The following is a 13,114-nucleotide window of genomic DNA, read 5'->3' on the forward strand; positions in this document are numbered from 1 at the left end:
TCTCTCAGCAGTTCTTTAGCGAACCTATGTTAAAGTCACCAACAGTTGAAAAAAGTCTGAAGACAACCACAATCACATTGTATGCCTTAGATGAGTCAGTTTTCCTCAATGCGTCTCAACAGAATGATCTTTTTCAACTACAGAGTCCCACGATTCCATTATCTTGGAGTTACAATGCTTGGATATAAAATGTACTTGGGGTGGTTTGAGTGTATCATGGGTTTGCAAAAGGTTTTGTAATTTCCTTTTTCTGTCTTCTGCTTTTTCATCTTTTCCTTCTTTGTGTGGGGAAGGTAATGGGCTTGCTCTGGTCCTTAAATTACAAATCCTACTCATAATCTCCTCCCTCTCTTCAGCCTCCATGTCAAAGACCAGGCCAACAGTAGCAATTGTGTATGCCATTGGGAACACACCGAACGGTGGCAGAAGGAAATCATGAAGCAGTGCAGGGGATCAGTCTATATTTTGAGAAAAACAAAATATTGAAGGATCCAGTGGTCAGGGTACTCTCTGAAGGCATACTCTGAAGATAAAGGATAAAAAGAATAGAAAGAGTGGGGAAAATATTTATTTTTGGATGGGGCAGAAGAGCCAAGCTCAATGCTGGGTACTGTATTGACTATACATTGCTGTGTGACCTTGGGCTGGAGACTTCATTCCTCTGGGTCTCACTTTTCTTTTCTTTCTTCCTTAAAAAAGAAAGAAAGAAAGAAAGCTTATTCCTAAGGGCTTTTTAACTAATATTCTATACAGAATGGCTCCAAATCCAAGTTCACAGAGTTTTCTGTATGGATTGCCTTCACTTAGATGCCCTCAGTTCCAAAGGTTATAAAAGCAGAGTTTGTCTAGAGCAGAATATTCTGTTGGGGTTGGGGCAGGATGGTTTTGTCCCCTAAAGAGGCCACATTAAACCCAAGAAGATCCCAGAACACAGGCTGTCTTGGACACAGAACCAGTAGTGGGGCTTTGAAGGACAAAGTGTCCTGCTTGTCCTATATCCCCCATTAAACTATAAACTCTAAGGGATCAAGCTTGCTTTTTGCAATTACAGACCCTTTGACTCAAACATGTCTTTAAAGTTTATCCAGTCCTCTAAATGGGGGAATTCTTTCTATTCTCCTACTGAAAGATGTCTTCCACACCTGTCCAATACTGCTCCAAATGATAATTTACATGTGAAAATAGAGGTAAATAATCCCTTTCAGGCAGCCTGGTCCCCAGAATATAGGAAATCTTTCCAGACCTAACTGCTAAGTCAGGTTTCCAAGATGGCTCCCCTGGCACAGGCTCCAACCTGGAACCTGAAACACCATTCTTAGCTTCTCCTCTGGGAGTGAAGTGGGTGAAGACACTCAAGCTTTGGAATCACATAGACCTGCATTCCGGTCTCACTGCAGCAGTGGTCCACTTAATGCTCTGAATAGCCTTTGCTGCTCTGCTAGTGAAATTCATTTTCATAACACTCATGTTTCTTTCTCTTCCTCTTTCTCTCCCCCTCCCTATTCTATCCTCTTCTCAGGGAAATCTCAGGAAAAACAGGATTACCTTTCTTTCCCATCCTAGGCAGAGTTATCTGTCTTTGAACTCACATCCACCACAGAAAGTGGTGAGGGCACAACCACTACTTGACTCAGCTACCCCACTCCTCAGTTAATACCCAAAGGACTTAAAATCAGCATACTACAGTGATGCAGTCACGTCAATGTTTATTGCAGCTCAATTTAGAATAACTAAACTATGGAACCCTCCTAGATGCTTGTCATCAGCTGAATGGCTAAAGAAAATGTGGTACATATACACAATGGAATATTACTCAACCTTAAAGGAGAATGAAATTATAGCATTTGCAGGTAAATGGATGAAGCTGGAGAATACCATGCTAAGTGAAATAAGCCAAACCCCCAAAACCAAAGGCCAAGTGTTTTCCCTGATAAGTGGATGTTGATCCATAATGGGAGATGGGGGGAGGGAAGAATGAAGGAATTTTGGATTGGGCAGAGGGGAATGAGGAGAGGTGAAGGGGTATGAGGGTAGGAAGGATGGTGGAATGAGATGGACATTATTACCCTTTATACATGTATGACTACACTACTGATGTGACTGCACCATGTGCAGCCAAAGGAAGGAAAAGTTGTGCTCCACTTGTGTACAATGTATCAAAATGCATTCTACTGTCATGTATAACTAATTAGAACAAATTTTTAAAAATCAGTTTCATGTCTGTATAATACTGCGATAAATCTGAAGTCGAAAAAGTCTTTATTTAAAAAAAAAAAGAAAAGAAAAACAAATATATAAATATCCCCCTTAAGACAAGTGTCACTGGGACATTCTCTTCTAGATAAATTTGAAAGCATCATTGGGGATCCATTCTCTTCTAGATAATTTTTAAAACATGAGTTGAGTCAGCTTTGCCAGACACTCCACATATATGTGACTAGAGAGATATGTGTACATCTGAAAGCTTAAGGGAGCACTTTGTCAAACTGGTGCTCTCCAAACTAAAGTGGTCCATATTGTGAGCATCAGACAAGAAGTGTCAAACATTTGAAGAGTGGGAGAATTCAAACATTATTTTACACCAGTGGGCTCAGAGGAGACCAGATTCCAAATTCTGAGCCCTTTTTCCAGTTTTTCACAACATTTCTAGGCTTCCTAGTCTAACGGATACCTGGTTGTGCACTGGGTTTCAAGTGGAAAGCATGTTTGCAGAAGCAGAGTGCAATAAGGAGGAAGAGCTGGCTCCTCTTACAGGGCCTTCTCTAGCCCTTGGGCTGGAACCAGCACAGGAGCATTTACACTTCAAAGGAAAGTAGTTAGATCCTAGAGGAAATCATTACAACCCAAAAGTAGGAGTGGATGGTATTAACTAGGTTCCCTGAAGACTGCTGAGGAGAAAGGGGAGAGGAACTCTCCCTTTCCCAGGCACTAATTCTCAGAACCCTGTTCTTAGTTTATTTTGCATCCAGCTTGGGTTAGTTATCCATTACAGTCTATAGTGGTAGCCTCCTTTAGATTTTATATAGAAAATAGCAAATTTAATTGCGGATTTATTTATGTCATTTAATGTTCTATAGCTGGATAAAAGTAACTATTATATTAATGAAAGATATGTATAGAATGTTGTGTTACTTTTTACATTGGGATGGGAATTTAAATATGTTTTTGCAAGGTAATAAGGAGCATTTTATTTGTTTAAGAGCTCTCTCAGCCCTTCTGTTTGATTTGTGTTTCAGAGGTAATATTGTATTATGTTAACTAATATTCAGATAAATTCAGGAAACAATATATGAGAACCTTGTAAAATGATATTTAAGAGAGAGGCAAAGATCAGCTTCAGAAATAAAATATTTTACCTAGAATTTGTCTAGAGCCCCACTTCACCTGAGATAGGGCTCTGCCTCTCATCTGACTACAAGTTAAGATGTCTCCAAAGTAGACTTAAGCTCATTTAAAGTTATGATCTAAGGTAAATTTTTGTTCTAAAGATTACTGCAATTTCAAAAACAAACAAGGATATAATACAAAACTAATAAGGGTCTGGGTAAATTATAAAAGGTATTCAAAGTTGTAAATGAGTCTTTAAAGGAAGCAAAATTTATAAAGTATCTTATTGTGATTGATTTGATAAATTTATGGGTAAAAAAATAGGTACCAAAGATATATATTAGTGTTATTATAGAAGTTATGTTTCTTGGTTGAAAGCTATTATATAAACTAAATATAATTTTAGTCTTGTTAATTTCATTTTGTAGACTTCTTATAGAACTTTATTAGTTTGTGTCTGGTAGTGTTTTACAGAACTATGGCTTCTAATAGAACAACTTGAGTTTGGTTTGAGACAATAAAAGCATCAGCTACAGGACAGATAGAATTTGAAGTTGACTTCCAGTTTTAATACTGATCCCAATTAAATGGAAGAGGTAACTATAAGATTATAGACATTGAAGTTCAAAATTCAGTACTCCTCTTTCAAGATTGGTGAAACTGGCCTGCTGGATGTTTAAAACCAAAACTTGGAGACCAAAGTTAAGAAAGCAAAAGGGCCAAGGAAAAAGCAACCAATATTTTGGCCTTTGCCCTTTAAGGTCAGAAAGGATTCAGGGAATGACGGGACCCCTCTAAAGGCCCTGGAACTCCAGTGAGTCACCTGACCTCCCAGTCTAGGGAATCAAGAGGAACCTAGAGAACAGGAAGACAACCAGTGAACATTCTGCAAAGAGGAGGGTCATGGAAAAAAGGAAATGCCCTTGATGCTTCCAAGGGAAGACACATGAGGTCAGCAAGACCCTGATCCATCCTGGCAGATGGAACAAATGTTAGATGAAAAGCCAAAAAGGTTCCAAGAGGCTTCTCACAAGTTTCCAAAAGCGATCCCTGACAAATCTCAGCTGACTCTAACAGTAGATAGGAAAAAGGTTATTTTTGGCCAACTTGGTCTTAAACACCTAGAAGGAGCATGTAGCCAAAATATTGCCATACATGGATATTTAAAAGGTAAGACAATGGTTCTTTTACTTGACATGTACATTTTGTGTCAGACCTCCCCAAAATTAGTAAAACTGGGAGGTTTTAAAGGAAGGGATTTTATACAGGTACCCGATAAATATCACAAAAAGCTCTGTCAGAGCCACAAGTTTGTTCTGAGTCAATTTGAGACCTGTGCTGTGCTGTTTCTTTTTCTTTTTCTTACTTTTTTTTTTGTGTGTGTGTGTAATTATTATGAGCTGCTGCCCAGAGTCCTCTTTTGGAGTTTGCAGAAAAGGATCACTTCCAGCCTGGCAACTTGATTTTAAGCAAGACTTGGAAAGAAGAAAATCCTCAACCAAGCTTTAAAGGATCTTACCAAGTGCTCCTGATCACTGGGGTGTCTATTTGAACTGCTAAAAAGGGGAGAACTCATTACCATAGGCAATTTCCACATGGCAATACAAAAGGGTACAAGAAGAAAAAATGAAAATGAGACCAAAAGATATAAAAAGAAAATATGGGGGCCTTGTGAGAAATAGGCAGTCCAGTGGTCTATTTTCAGAATATAGTAATTATCTTTAATTGGGCTATAAGATCCAATAATATCTATTTAAACTATAGCCTTCCCCTTTGCCATCCCCAATTTTAAAATTAGCCAGTCTCATAGATTGCAATCCCAAGCTCCTCCTAACAGAGCAAGGGCAGTACTGTGTTAGGGATAAAAACAGGCAGACTGCTGGCCCAAGCTAGCCATGTTCAGTACCACACCCTTCTAGCAGAAGTAAATTTGCCTTGCTGAGCTACTTTCAGGCATGTATTTGATTCCTTGGGGGCACCCCTGTATGTCTTACACCATAACATTTTTTTTTCTTATAGTTCTTCAAACTAAAATATATTTTCTTACCTATGTTTCTTATATCTCTTTTCTAGTTTTAGATCCTTCCTTACTTAAATTATGACTCTGAAGCAACTCTTATAAATGTTATCTATGCATTTAATTTACACAAAAATTTCATTTCAGGAGAGGGATTGGACAATCTGTCATATGCAAAAATTGTGCCTTAATCTTTTTTCTCCCAGGTGGCATGCTAGTGATTGGAGCACAGGCTATTGTTGAGCCTGATGGATCACCCTTATAATTATCATAATGCTAACAACTTTAAGTGAATTCCCCACTGCCAATTTTACCCAGAGGCTTTTTTTGGGGGGGGGGGTGTGGTTTCTTACAGTAGGCATATTGGTATTTATTGGAGGGAGGCCCTCTTTATCCTTTTCCTTCCTTGAGGATCCCTTTGTGGAGGCTGCCAAAAACCCCCCAAAGGTTGGCTTTAGTTTTCTATTCCTGCCAGATATAGATATATATATATATATATATATATATATATATATATATATATATATATGGCACTATCAACTGGCTGTGAGGGGTTTATGTCAGTTTGTCCTCTCTGTCCATTGAAGATTCTTTTTTTTTCTTATGTCCAGGGCACTCTGTCCAATGAAGGTCACATTGACCATACAGAGATTGTTAGGGACCTTTCTCTGCAGAAATCAGCAGGGCCAAGACACAGGTGCCTGCATAGATGGTGTCTGTAGAGGCCCTTGTATTTTTGCTCTGTGGACAACAGGTAGGACTCACCCAGAATTGTCACCTGGACAAATGGGGCATCTTGTCAGATTGATGAAAGGGGACACTGAAGGGAAAGCAAGGAACCAGAGACAGGTAAGCAAGAAATGAAAGAAGAAGACCAGGCAAAGATGCACACAAGAGTTCATTTGTCAGTTCTGTAGTGGAGAGAGGCAAAACAGGCTTGAGTTCTGGGACTTTTATGGGGGAGGCTCAGGAATCAGTGCCAGATGGGTCCTAATGTGGGTGGTTAAGGGGTGGGTTGGTAGAGGGAGTGATGAGCCTTTCTCAGAAAGGCCCTTGGGTGGGAAAGCAAAACTTTTTCCTTAAAATGGCAGTTGTCACATAAGATGGCCATCCAGATGCTAAGCAAGGACCTTACAGACACCATTTTTGTTTCCAGATTACAATCTAATAGTGCTGGAACCCATTTTCATGTCCTTCGTGCCTGGCATCATTTACCCCCTGAATAAGATAGGATAGTTAATGGTCAGACAATCAGGGTAATGGGCCTCACCATCACCTCTATGAGGTTAACCTGTAGAAACATTCTGAACATTCTAGTGCACACTTTTGTCCCAGAGTAGTAGGAAAATGAAAGTAGGGATGAACCTAAATGGAGATTCAGAAAAGTTTAGACTCAAGGACTAAAAGGGCACAGCCAATTAGAAAGTCATGGGCTGAGACAATAACCAGTATGCACCCAATGTCTGTGCAATATAGATTCCAACCAGTAGCCTCAACACTTTTTTAATGCCTGTTTGGCATTGACTCCGATCAATTCCCCTACCCAGAGTAGTTTGCCTAAGTGGAAAAACCCTCAGCCAGTTCCCCCTTACATTTTGGGAGCTCCATCTTTCCTTCTCTTTTAATCTTGGTCCTTTAACTTTTGCCTTCTGTCACCATCCATGGTGTTTTATTCAGCTTTTTTTTTTTTTTTTGCTGCTATGTCCAAAAGACCTGAAAAGAACAATTAGAGGAGGAAAGTTTTCTTTGGTGGATTCACACTTTCAGAGGCCTCAATCCATAGACAGTTTCCATTCCTCAGGGCTTGAGGTGAGGCTGAACATCATGGTGGAAGAGTGTGGTGGAGGAAAGTGTCTCAGTACATGACACCAGGAAGCTTAGAGACAGAAAGATGCCCCCAGTGACCTACCTCCTTTAGTCATATCCTACCTGCTACAGTAATCACCCAGTTAATCCCTATCAGGGGATGAATTCATGGATTAGGCTAAGGCTCTCATAACCCAACCATTCATCTCTAAACCCTTCTTGCCTTGTCTCACCCATGAACTTTGGGGGACACCTAATATCCAAACCATAACACGTGGATTTCATTCTTTGAATCTGTGAGACAAGAACCCAGAGAAGAATCACTGAGGCCCTCAGCCCTCACAGACCCCACTTGACAACAGAAGTGAGGAACTGAGCCCTGTTTGCAGACTTGTTTTATCACATGAGCAAAAAGAGGCTGGAAGGCAGGAAAGAGGCCAGGTTCTCCTTTTCCATTTCTCTATAGCCCAAACCCAGGGCTGGGATTTTTTTCCCCCCTTAGCACAGGACTACTGTTCTTGACCTACAACGAGATGATCTGAGGATACCTGGGGCCAGGCAGAAAGTCAGTGCTGGGACTGGCAGCACTGGGGTGAAAGAATTTAATTTTTTTAACCCTTTCTGTTGGTGCCCTGCTGTCCTTGCACACCAGAGGCAGTGGTCTCTGCACCCTCAGCTAAGTTTCTGACTCCTTATCTTGTAACTGCAAAAATACTTGTACATACAGAATTTCTTCCACTTATTTTTCCTCTGACTACAGATTGTATAATAATTCAGAAAGCCATTTAAAGGCCACATTGTGTTATAGAAAAATAGCATCTTGTTCTCAGGCTTATACCTACAGGTGGCCCAACAACGTATAGCTCATGTCTTAAAAGGGCCAGTAAAAAAATACAAACAAAAACACACAGAGAGATGACCAGAGAGGATCCCCCAAAACTATGGCTGAAAGACAGGAACCTTTAAAACAGACAGACCAGATAGGGGAAAATTTCTCCAAATTCCTTATTCTCGCTTAACTGTGACTCCTATGACAGAGGTGCCACAGATGTGGCAATTAGGTGTGTGGAATGAAGGGTCTCAGCATGCATACCAGGGGACTTAACCAGATGGCCAACAGTGTCACAACTTACTGCATTCTTTTATTTTTTTTCCTCAAAGTAGATCAAGATGGAGCAATCAGTATCTACGGGGGTTTTGTTCACGACTAAAAGGCTCAGGGGTCACTCCAGGTAAACTGGGCTCACTGGGCTGTGCAAAATAACCACACAAGAGACACAAATACCTTAAGGGTCCACAGGAAGAGAGAGAGAGAGAAAGAGAGAGAGAGAGAGAGAGAGAGAGAGAGAGAGTACGCTGACCCCTTTTATTGAGGAGAAGTTATTCAAATGAGGCAAGGGGTCAGGTTTCAAGGGGCTGAGTCTATCTTTATGATGTCTGCTGTCAGCAGGTTGACTGACATCTAGGTTGACCACACTCAAGGGCACAGTAAGAGAAGGGGACACACACAAGGCACTTCCATGGAACATTCTATCCTAAACAGGGTAAGGGGTAATATTACAAAGGAACAGGTGAGCATAGCTCCACCCATGGGGCTGTAGGAAGCCATGCCCAGGCATGAAGATACAGTCACTCAAATCCTAGAAGAGCGGGGCAGTCTAGCAGCATGGGTGCCTGACGCCATATCACCCAGCAGGGGAGTTAACTCAGTCACATGCTAGGTTGGTCTCCCACAAGTATCATTCAGGGGGAGAAGGCGGGATTTCCCCCAAAGCAAAGGGGTTTTCTGGCAGCTTCTGGGACAGTCCCTCAGTCTTTCTACTCACAGGAATTCTGCACGGAAGGGCAGTTGCTTGGAGTGCCAGACCTGAACAACAAAGCCAGAGCAGAAGCCACTTGTGAGTCCCATCTGGATTGCCAAGATTTTATTCAAAACCAGGTCTTTGTCCATGATGCCAAGTCAATAAGAAGGATACAGTTTTGAGAAAGAAGAAAAGGAAAGTTTATTGCTTTGCTAGCATAGGAGAAACACAGGGCACTCCTGTCCCAGAGGCATGATTCTGCCCATCAAGGAGAACAGAGGATTTTTTAAAAATTCATTTATTCTAGGTATTCCCTGGAAGGTGAGGGGGGAGGGCAGTGGTTCACTTGATAATTTGAGAGATAGCCATTTCTTGGATCTTCTTGTGCCATCCCTGAAGACTGAATTATTTGGATCCTGTGGTGGATGTGTGCTGTAGGACATATAATTTGGCCTAGGATGGGGAGAAAGGTAATCCTGTCTCCCCAGAGGTTAGGGAAGGGGAAAGGGAGAGGAGAAAAAAGATTTCCATTTTAAAATAAGCCTCAGTTACAGAGCGGCACGAGCTATATTCAAAGCATGAGGTGGACCACTGTTCCACTTACTTGCTGTGTGGCCTTGGGCAAGATACCCCAGCTGTCTGTGTGGCTCACCTGCAAAACATAGGAAAATCTTCTCCTGGGGGACTGCAATGAGGACTTCTCAGGTACGTGAGAATAGTTTTGAACGTATCCTCCCTCCACCTATTTTCTGGGTCTTCAGTTCCATGGGGGTAGGAATTGTTTTTTAGTTGCAAGTTCCTCCTTTATTCCAATGACAAAATTAGTGCTTTGCCTTTTATAAAACTGGGAGAAAAATAAAATGAAAGCTGACTTGTATGTGCCACAAAAGTCTAGAACAGAGCCCTGTAGTCTGCTGTCTCTCAGCAAGGCCTCTTAACAAAGTAACGCATCTCTGCTGCCCTCTGTCTTCAGAACAAAGAATTGTTCTGTGTTTTCAGTTCAAAATGCAAGGAAAAAAAACCAGTCTGTGTTAGGAAAAGGAAACTGAAACTGAACTGAACTGAACGGGGAAACAAACCGTGGTTTTGTTGTTTTTTTCTCCTCTCCCTTTCCCATTCCCTAACCTCTGGGAAGACAGGATTACCTTTCTCTCCATCCTAGGCCAAAACTGAAATCCTGTTCTTTAAATCCTGATGCTCGGCAGAAGGAGGATGTACTTGGATGTCAGTACATGGGAGCAGAAGCTTCAAGAACTGATCCAGCAGGAGAAACCCTGGGCCAAATGGACCCTGAAGTTGGATGAGAACATTCAGCCGGGTGGCATGGCCCGAGGATGGAGGCAGTACATGCAGAGAGCATTTGGGAGGTAAGTGTGGTTTTGCTCAGCATTAGGCCTTCCTGAGCAGAGAGGCTCAGCTCAGCCTTGTGTTATCCCTTTGTGAGCTTGCTGAAACAATAAATGTCATCATGTTCTCCAGGCTTCTGTGGTTACGGTGCTCTTTAAGGTCTAACAGACTGTAAGACTCCATCTTGTTTAAATGCAGCAAGTTTCCTCTTTTACTAGGTTTTCTTCCCTAAATGTTTCTGGAAATCTTTGCAAAATGCCTCTAAGCTCTATAAATCTGCCCTCCTAGCCTCTCATTACTCATTTGTTGCAATCACCCCTAGATTCCTCTGAAGTCTTTCTTATCAGCCAGTCCTGACCGGCCTCCCAAGCTGCAGCAACTCTCTGTGCCCTGGCACAGGTTACTAGTCTGGGACCTGATCCCTGCTTTAACATTCTAACAATCTACTAATATCAAGCAGTCATTTTGAACATTACTAATGACCTGGGGATAACAGGAGATAATGATGCTGCAAAATCCAGATCTAAACCCTAGTCCAAGGAGTTTGTAATAACACCCCTCCCTGTTGGATATTCCCTCTTTAACCCTCAGCAAGCCTCCAGGTTTCAGGAACCAGCTTCCTTACCCATGTCAGTAGGGTGAGCATGACTGACCTGGACAATCAAGTCCTCTATATGACAACCAAGACCTCAGTTTACTTATCTTACATATTACCCTGCTGACTGCCTATCCCTGTCCTACTTCAGGCTTGCTCTGTGCCACTCCTTATGAGCCAGTAGCAGGACATACACTCTCAGGCTTCCATATCCTTGTGAAAATGTTGTGCCTGATTGGCAAGCCCTTTTCCTCACTCTATCCCAACTCACCCTTCAAGGACATCCAAGGGGCTGAGCCTCCTTAAGGCCTTTGCTGGTCCTCCTGAGCAGAGGAAGTTCCTTCTTCTACATTCTTATCAGGTAATGACTATGTATATAATAAAAGTAATATATACTTTTAAATAATCTAATATTAAAAATATTATATAATCTATATATTCATTTTGACCTACACAATCTGATTTTTTAAGATGAAGCCTCCTGTGGCTCTGAAGAACAGTTTTCAAGCCACCTGCCAGAGCGCATGTGCTGCTCTTCTGTTCTGCTTTGTAATTCAGTGAAGTGTCTCTCTCCACACCAGACTCACAATGTCTCTTATCATTTTGACACTAGATAATTGATTTGATAGTCATTTTGAGATGGGAAAAGCAACCAACCAGCCTGCTTTTGGAAAATATCAATCAGCTTTTGAAAAGCATTTTGTATTTTATAAAGTATTTTCATATACATTGAACTACTACTGGAAAACATCCCTTTACCACTTACCCTGTATGTCCTGAAGAGATTGTGGAGACCTTTTAGGACCTGGTTTCCTTATCTGGATATTGGGCTCAATAATACCTACTTCATAGGAATAATTAAGTGAGATGACATTGTAAGACACTGATCACAGTACCTGCCTCAAAATTGGTACTTTATAAAAGTTTTCTGTCACCACAATGGGGAACAAATTTCACTGCCAATGATAGTAATTCTTTTTCTTTTGAGGCATCTAAAGATGTTTTTACTAGCAAAGAGGCAGATTTGGGGCAACCCGTGAGCAGAAACTCAGATGAACACAGGAAAAACCTTTATCTAATTATGTGCTAATTAATTGAAGGGGATTTCAGATCAGGGCCATTTCCCCTCAGGTCAGCAATGCCAGTCGAGGACACACAGTTTCTTCTTTGTGTTTGCAGGTTCTGTTGTTCCTCATGCCATCGAAGCTGGGCTTCTGCTCAAGTGAAGATCCTGTGCCACATGTCTACGCAGCACCGGATATACAATGGCCAGGTGCTTCTGCGGATTTTTGCTCAGAGGTGCCAGAAGTGTTCCTGGTCTCAATTTGAGAATCCTGAGTTCTCTTCAGATAGCACCATGAGAATTCTGAACAACCTGGCGCAGTGTATTCTGCACAGCTACTATGGGCATAACTTCAGGAAGATGCCGGTTGCTCCAGTCGTGGGGTTGAATGGGCCCCATGACAGGAGCAATTGTGAGGCGTGCACTCTGGGCATCTGTGTAAGGGGCTCACAGGTACCTATCAAAAAGCCAACCGAATCTCCACCTTCTGGCCCAAACCCAAGAGTCTTAATTTTTTATGGTAATGAGATTCCTGGTGACCCACCCTTAGAATTTACTTCAGATGACATTATAAGGATTTTCTGTTTTGCACTATTTTTTATAGTATGGATAGTCATATGTGCTAAGCAAAATAAGTCTAACTGGTAGGTTTTCTTTGTTCTCTTGTCTTGATTCCATGTTAGTCAATAAAGTGGTGACTATTCTAATATGACAGAGGGTTTCCTTTGATATCAAGCAGGGTTAACTGTGTAAAATAAGCACTGGTTTCCTGAACATACTCTGAAGATAATCTAAAACATGGCTATGCACATGATGGACCCAATAATAAATATGTATTGAATTAATGAAAGGTCTTGATTTATTCATTCATTCACTCACTCCTGGTATTGATACATATTGATCAAATCTTGACAAAAACTAATGGTTATGAGTGTTATCTGAAAGTTATTATGGTAGACTGAGTGAAGCTCCCCTGTGAATGTCTATGTGTACTCCCCAGGACCTATAGATGTGTTACTTTGAGGATCTTGAATTAGGCAGATCATTTTGCATTATCAAAGGGATAATAACTAGAGTCCTACTTTCTCCACCAGGTGTCACCTCCTACAGTTTCCACCACCTCCCCATAGTTTATTCAACATGACGAATTAATCCTT

The 13,114-nt window shown here is 41.3% G+C and overlaps 1 protein-coding gene across 1 annotated transcript; it reads left to right on the plus strand.

Moving 5' to 3' along the window:
- Positions 1-9,993: 9,993 nt before the first annotated feature.
- On the plus strand, positions 9,994-12,664 carry Rtp4 (receptor transporter protein 4). The gene is made up of 2 exons (XM_027951476.2): positions 9,994-10,319; positions 12,074-12,664. Exons 1-2 carry the CDS (start codon positions 10,147-10,149, stop codon positions 12,603-12,605), a joined length of 705 nt encoding a protein of 234 aa, XP_027807277.2. The 5' UTR covers positions 9,994-10,146; the 3' UTR covers positions 12,606-12,664.
- The last annotated feature ends 450 nt before the right edge of the window (positions 12,665-13,114 follow it).

This window comes from Marmota flaviventris, chromosome 8 (genome assembly GCF_047511675.1).
Source record: "Marmota flaviventris isolate mMarFla1 chromosome 8, mMarFla1.hap1, whole genome shotgun sequence".
Lineage (NCBI taxonomy): Eukaryota > Metazoa > Chordata > Mammalia > Rodentia > Sciuridae > Marmota > Marmota flaviventris.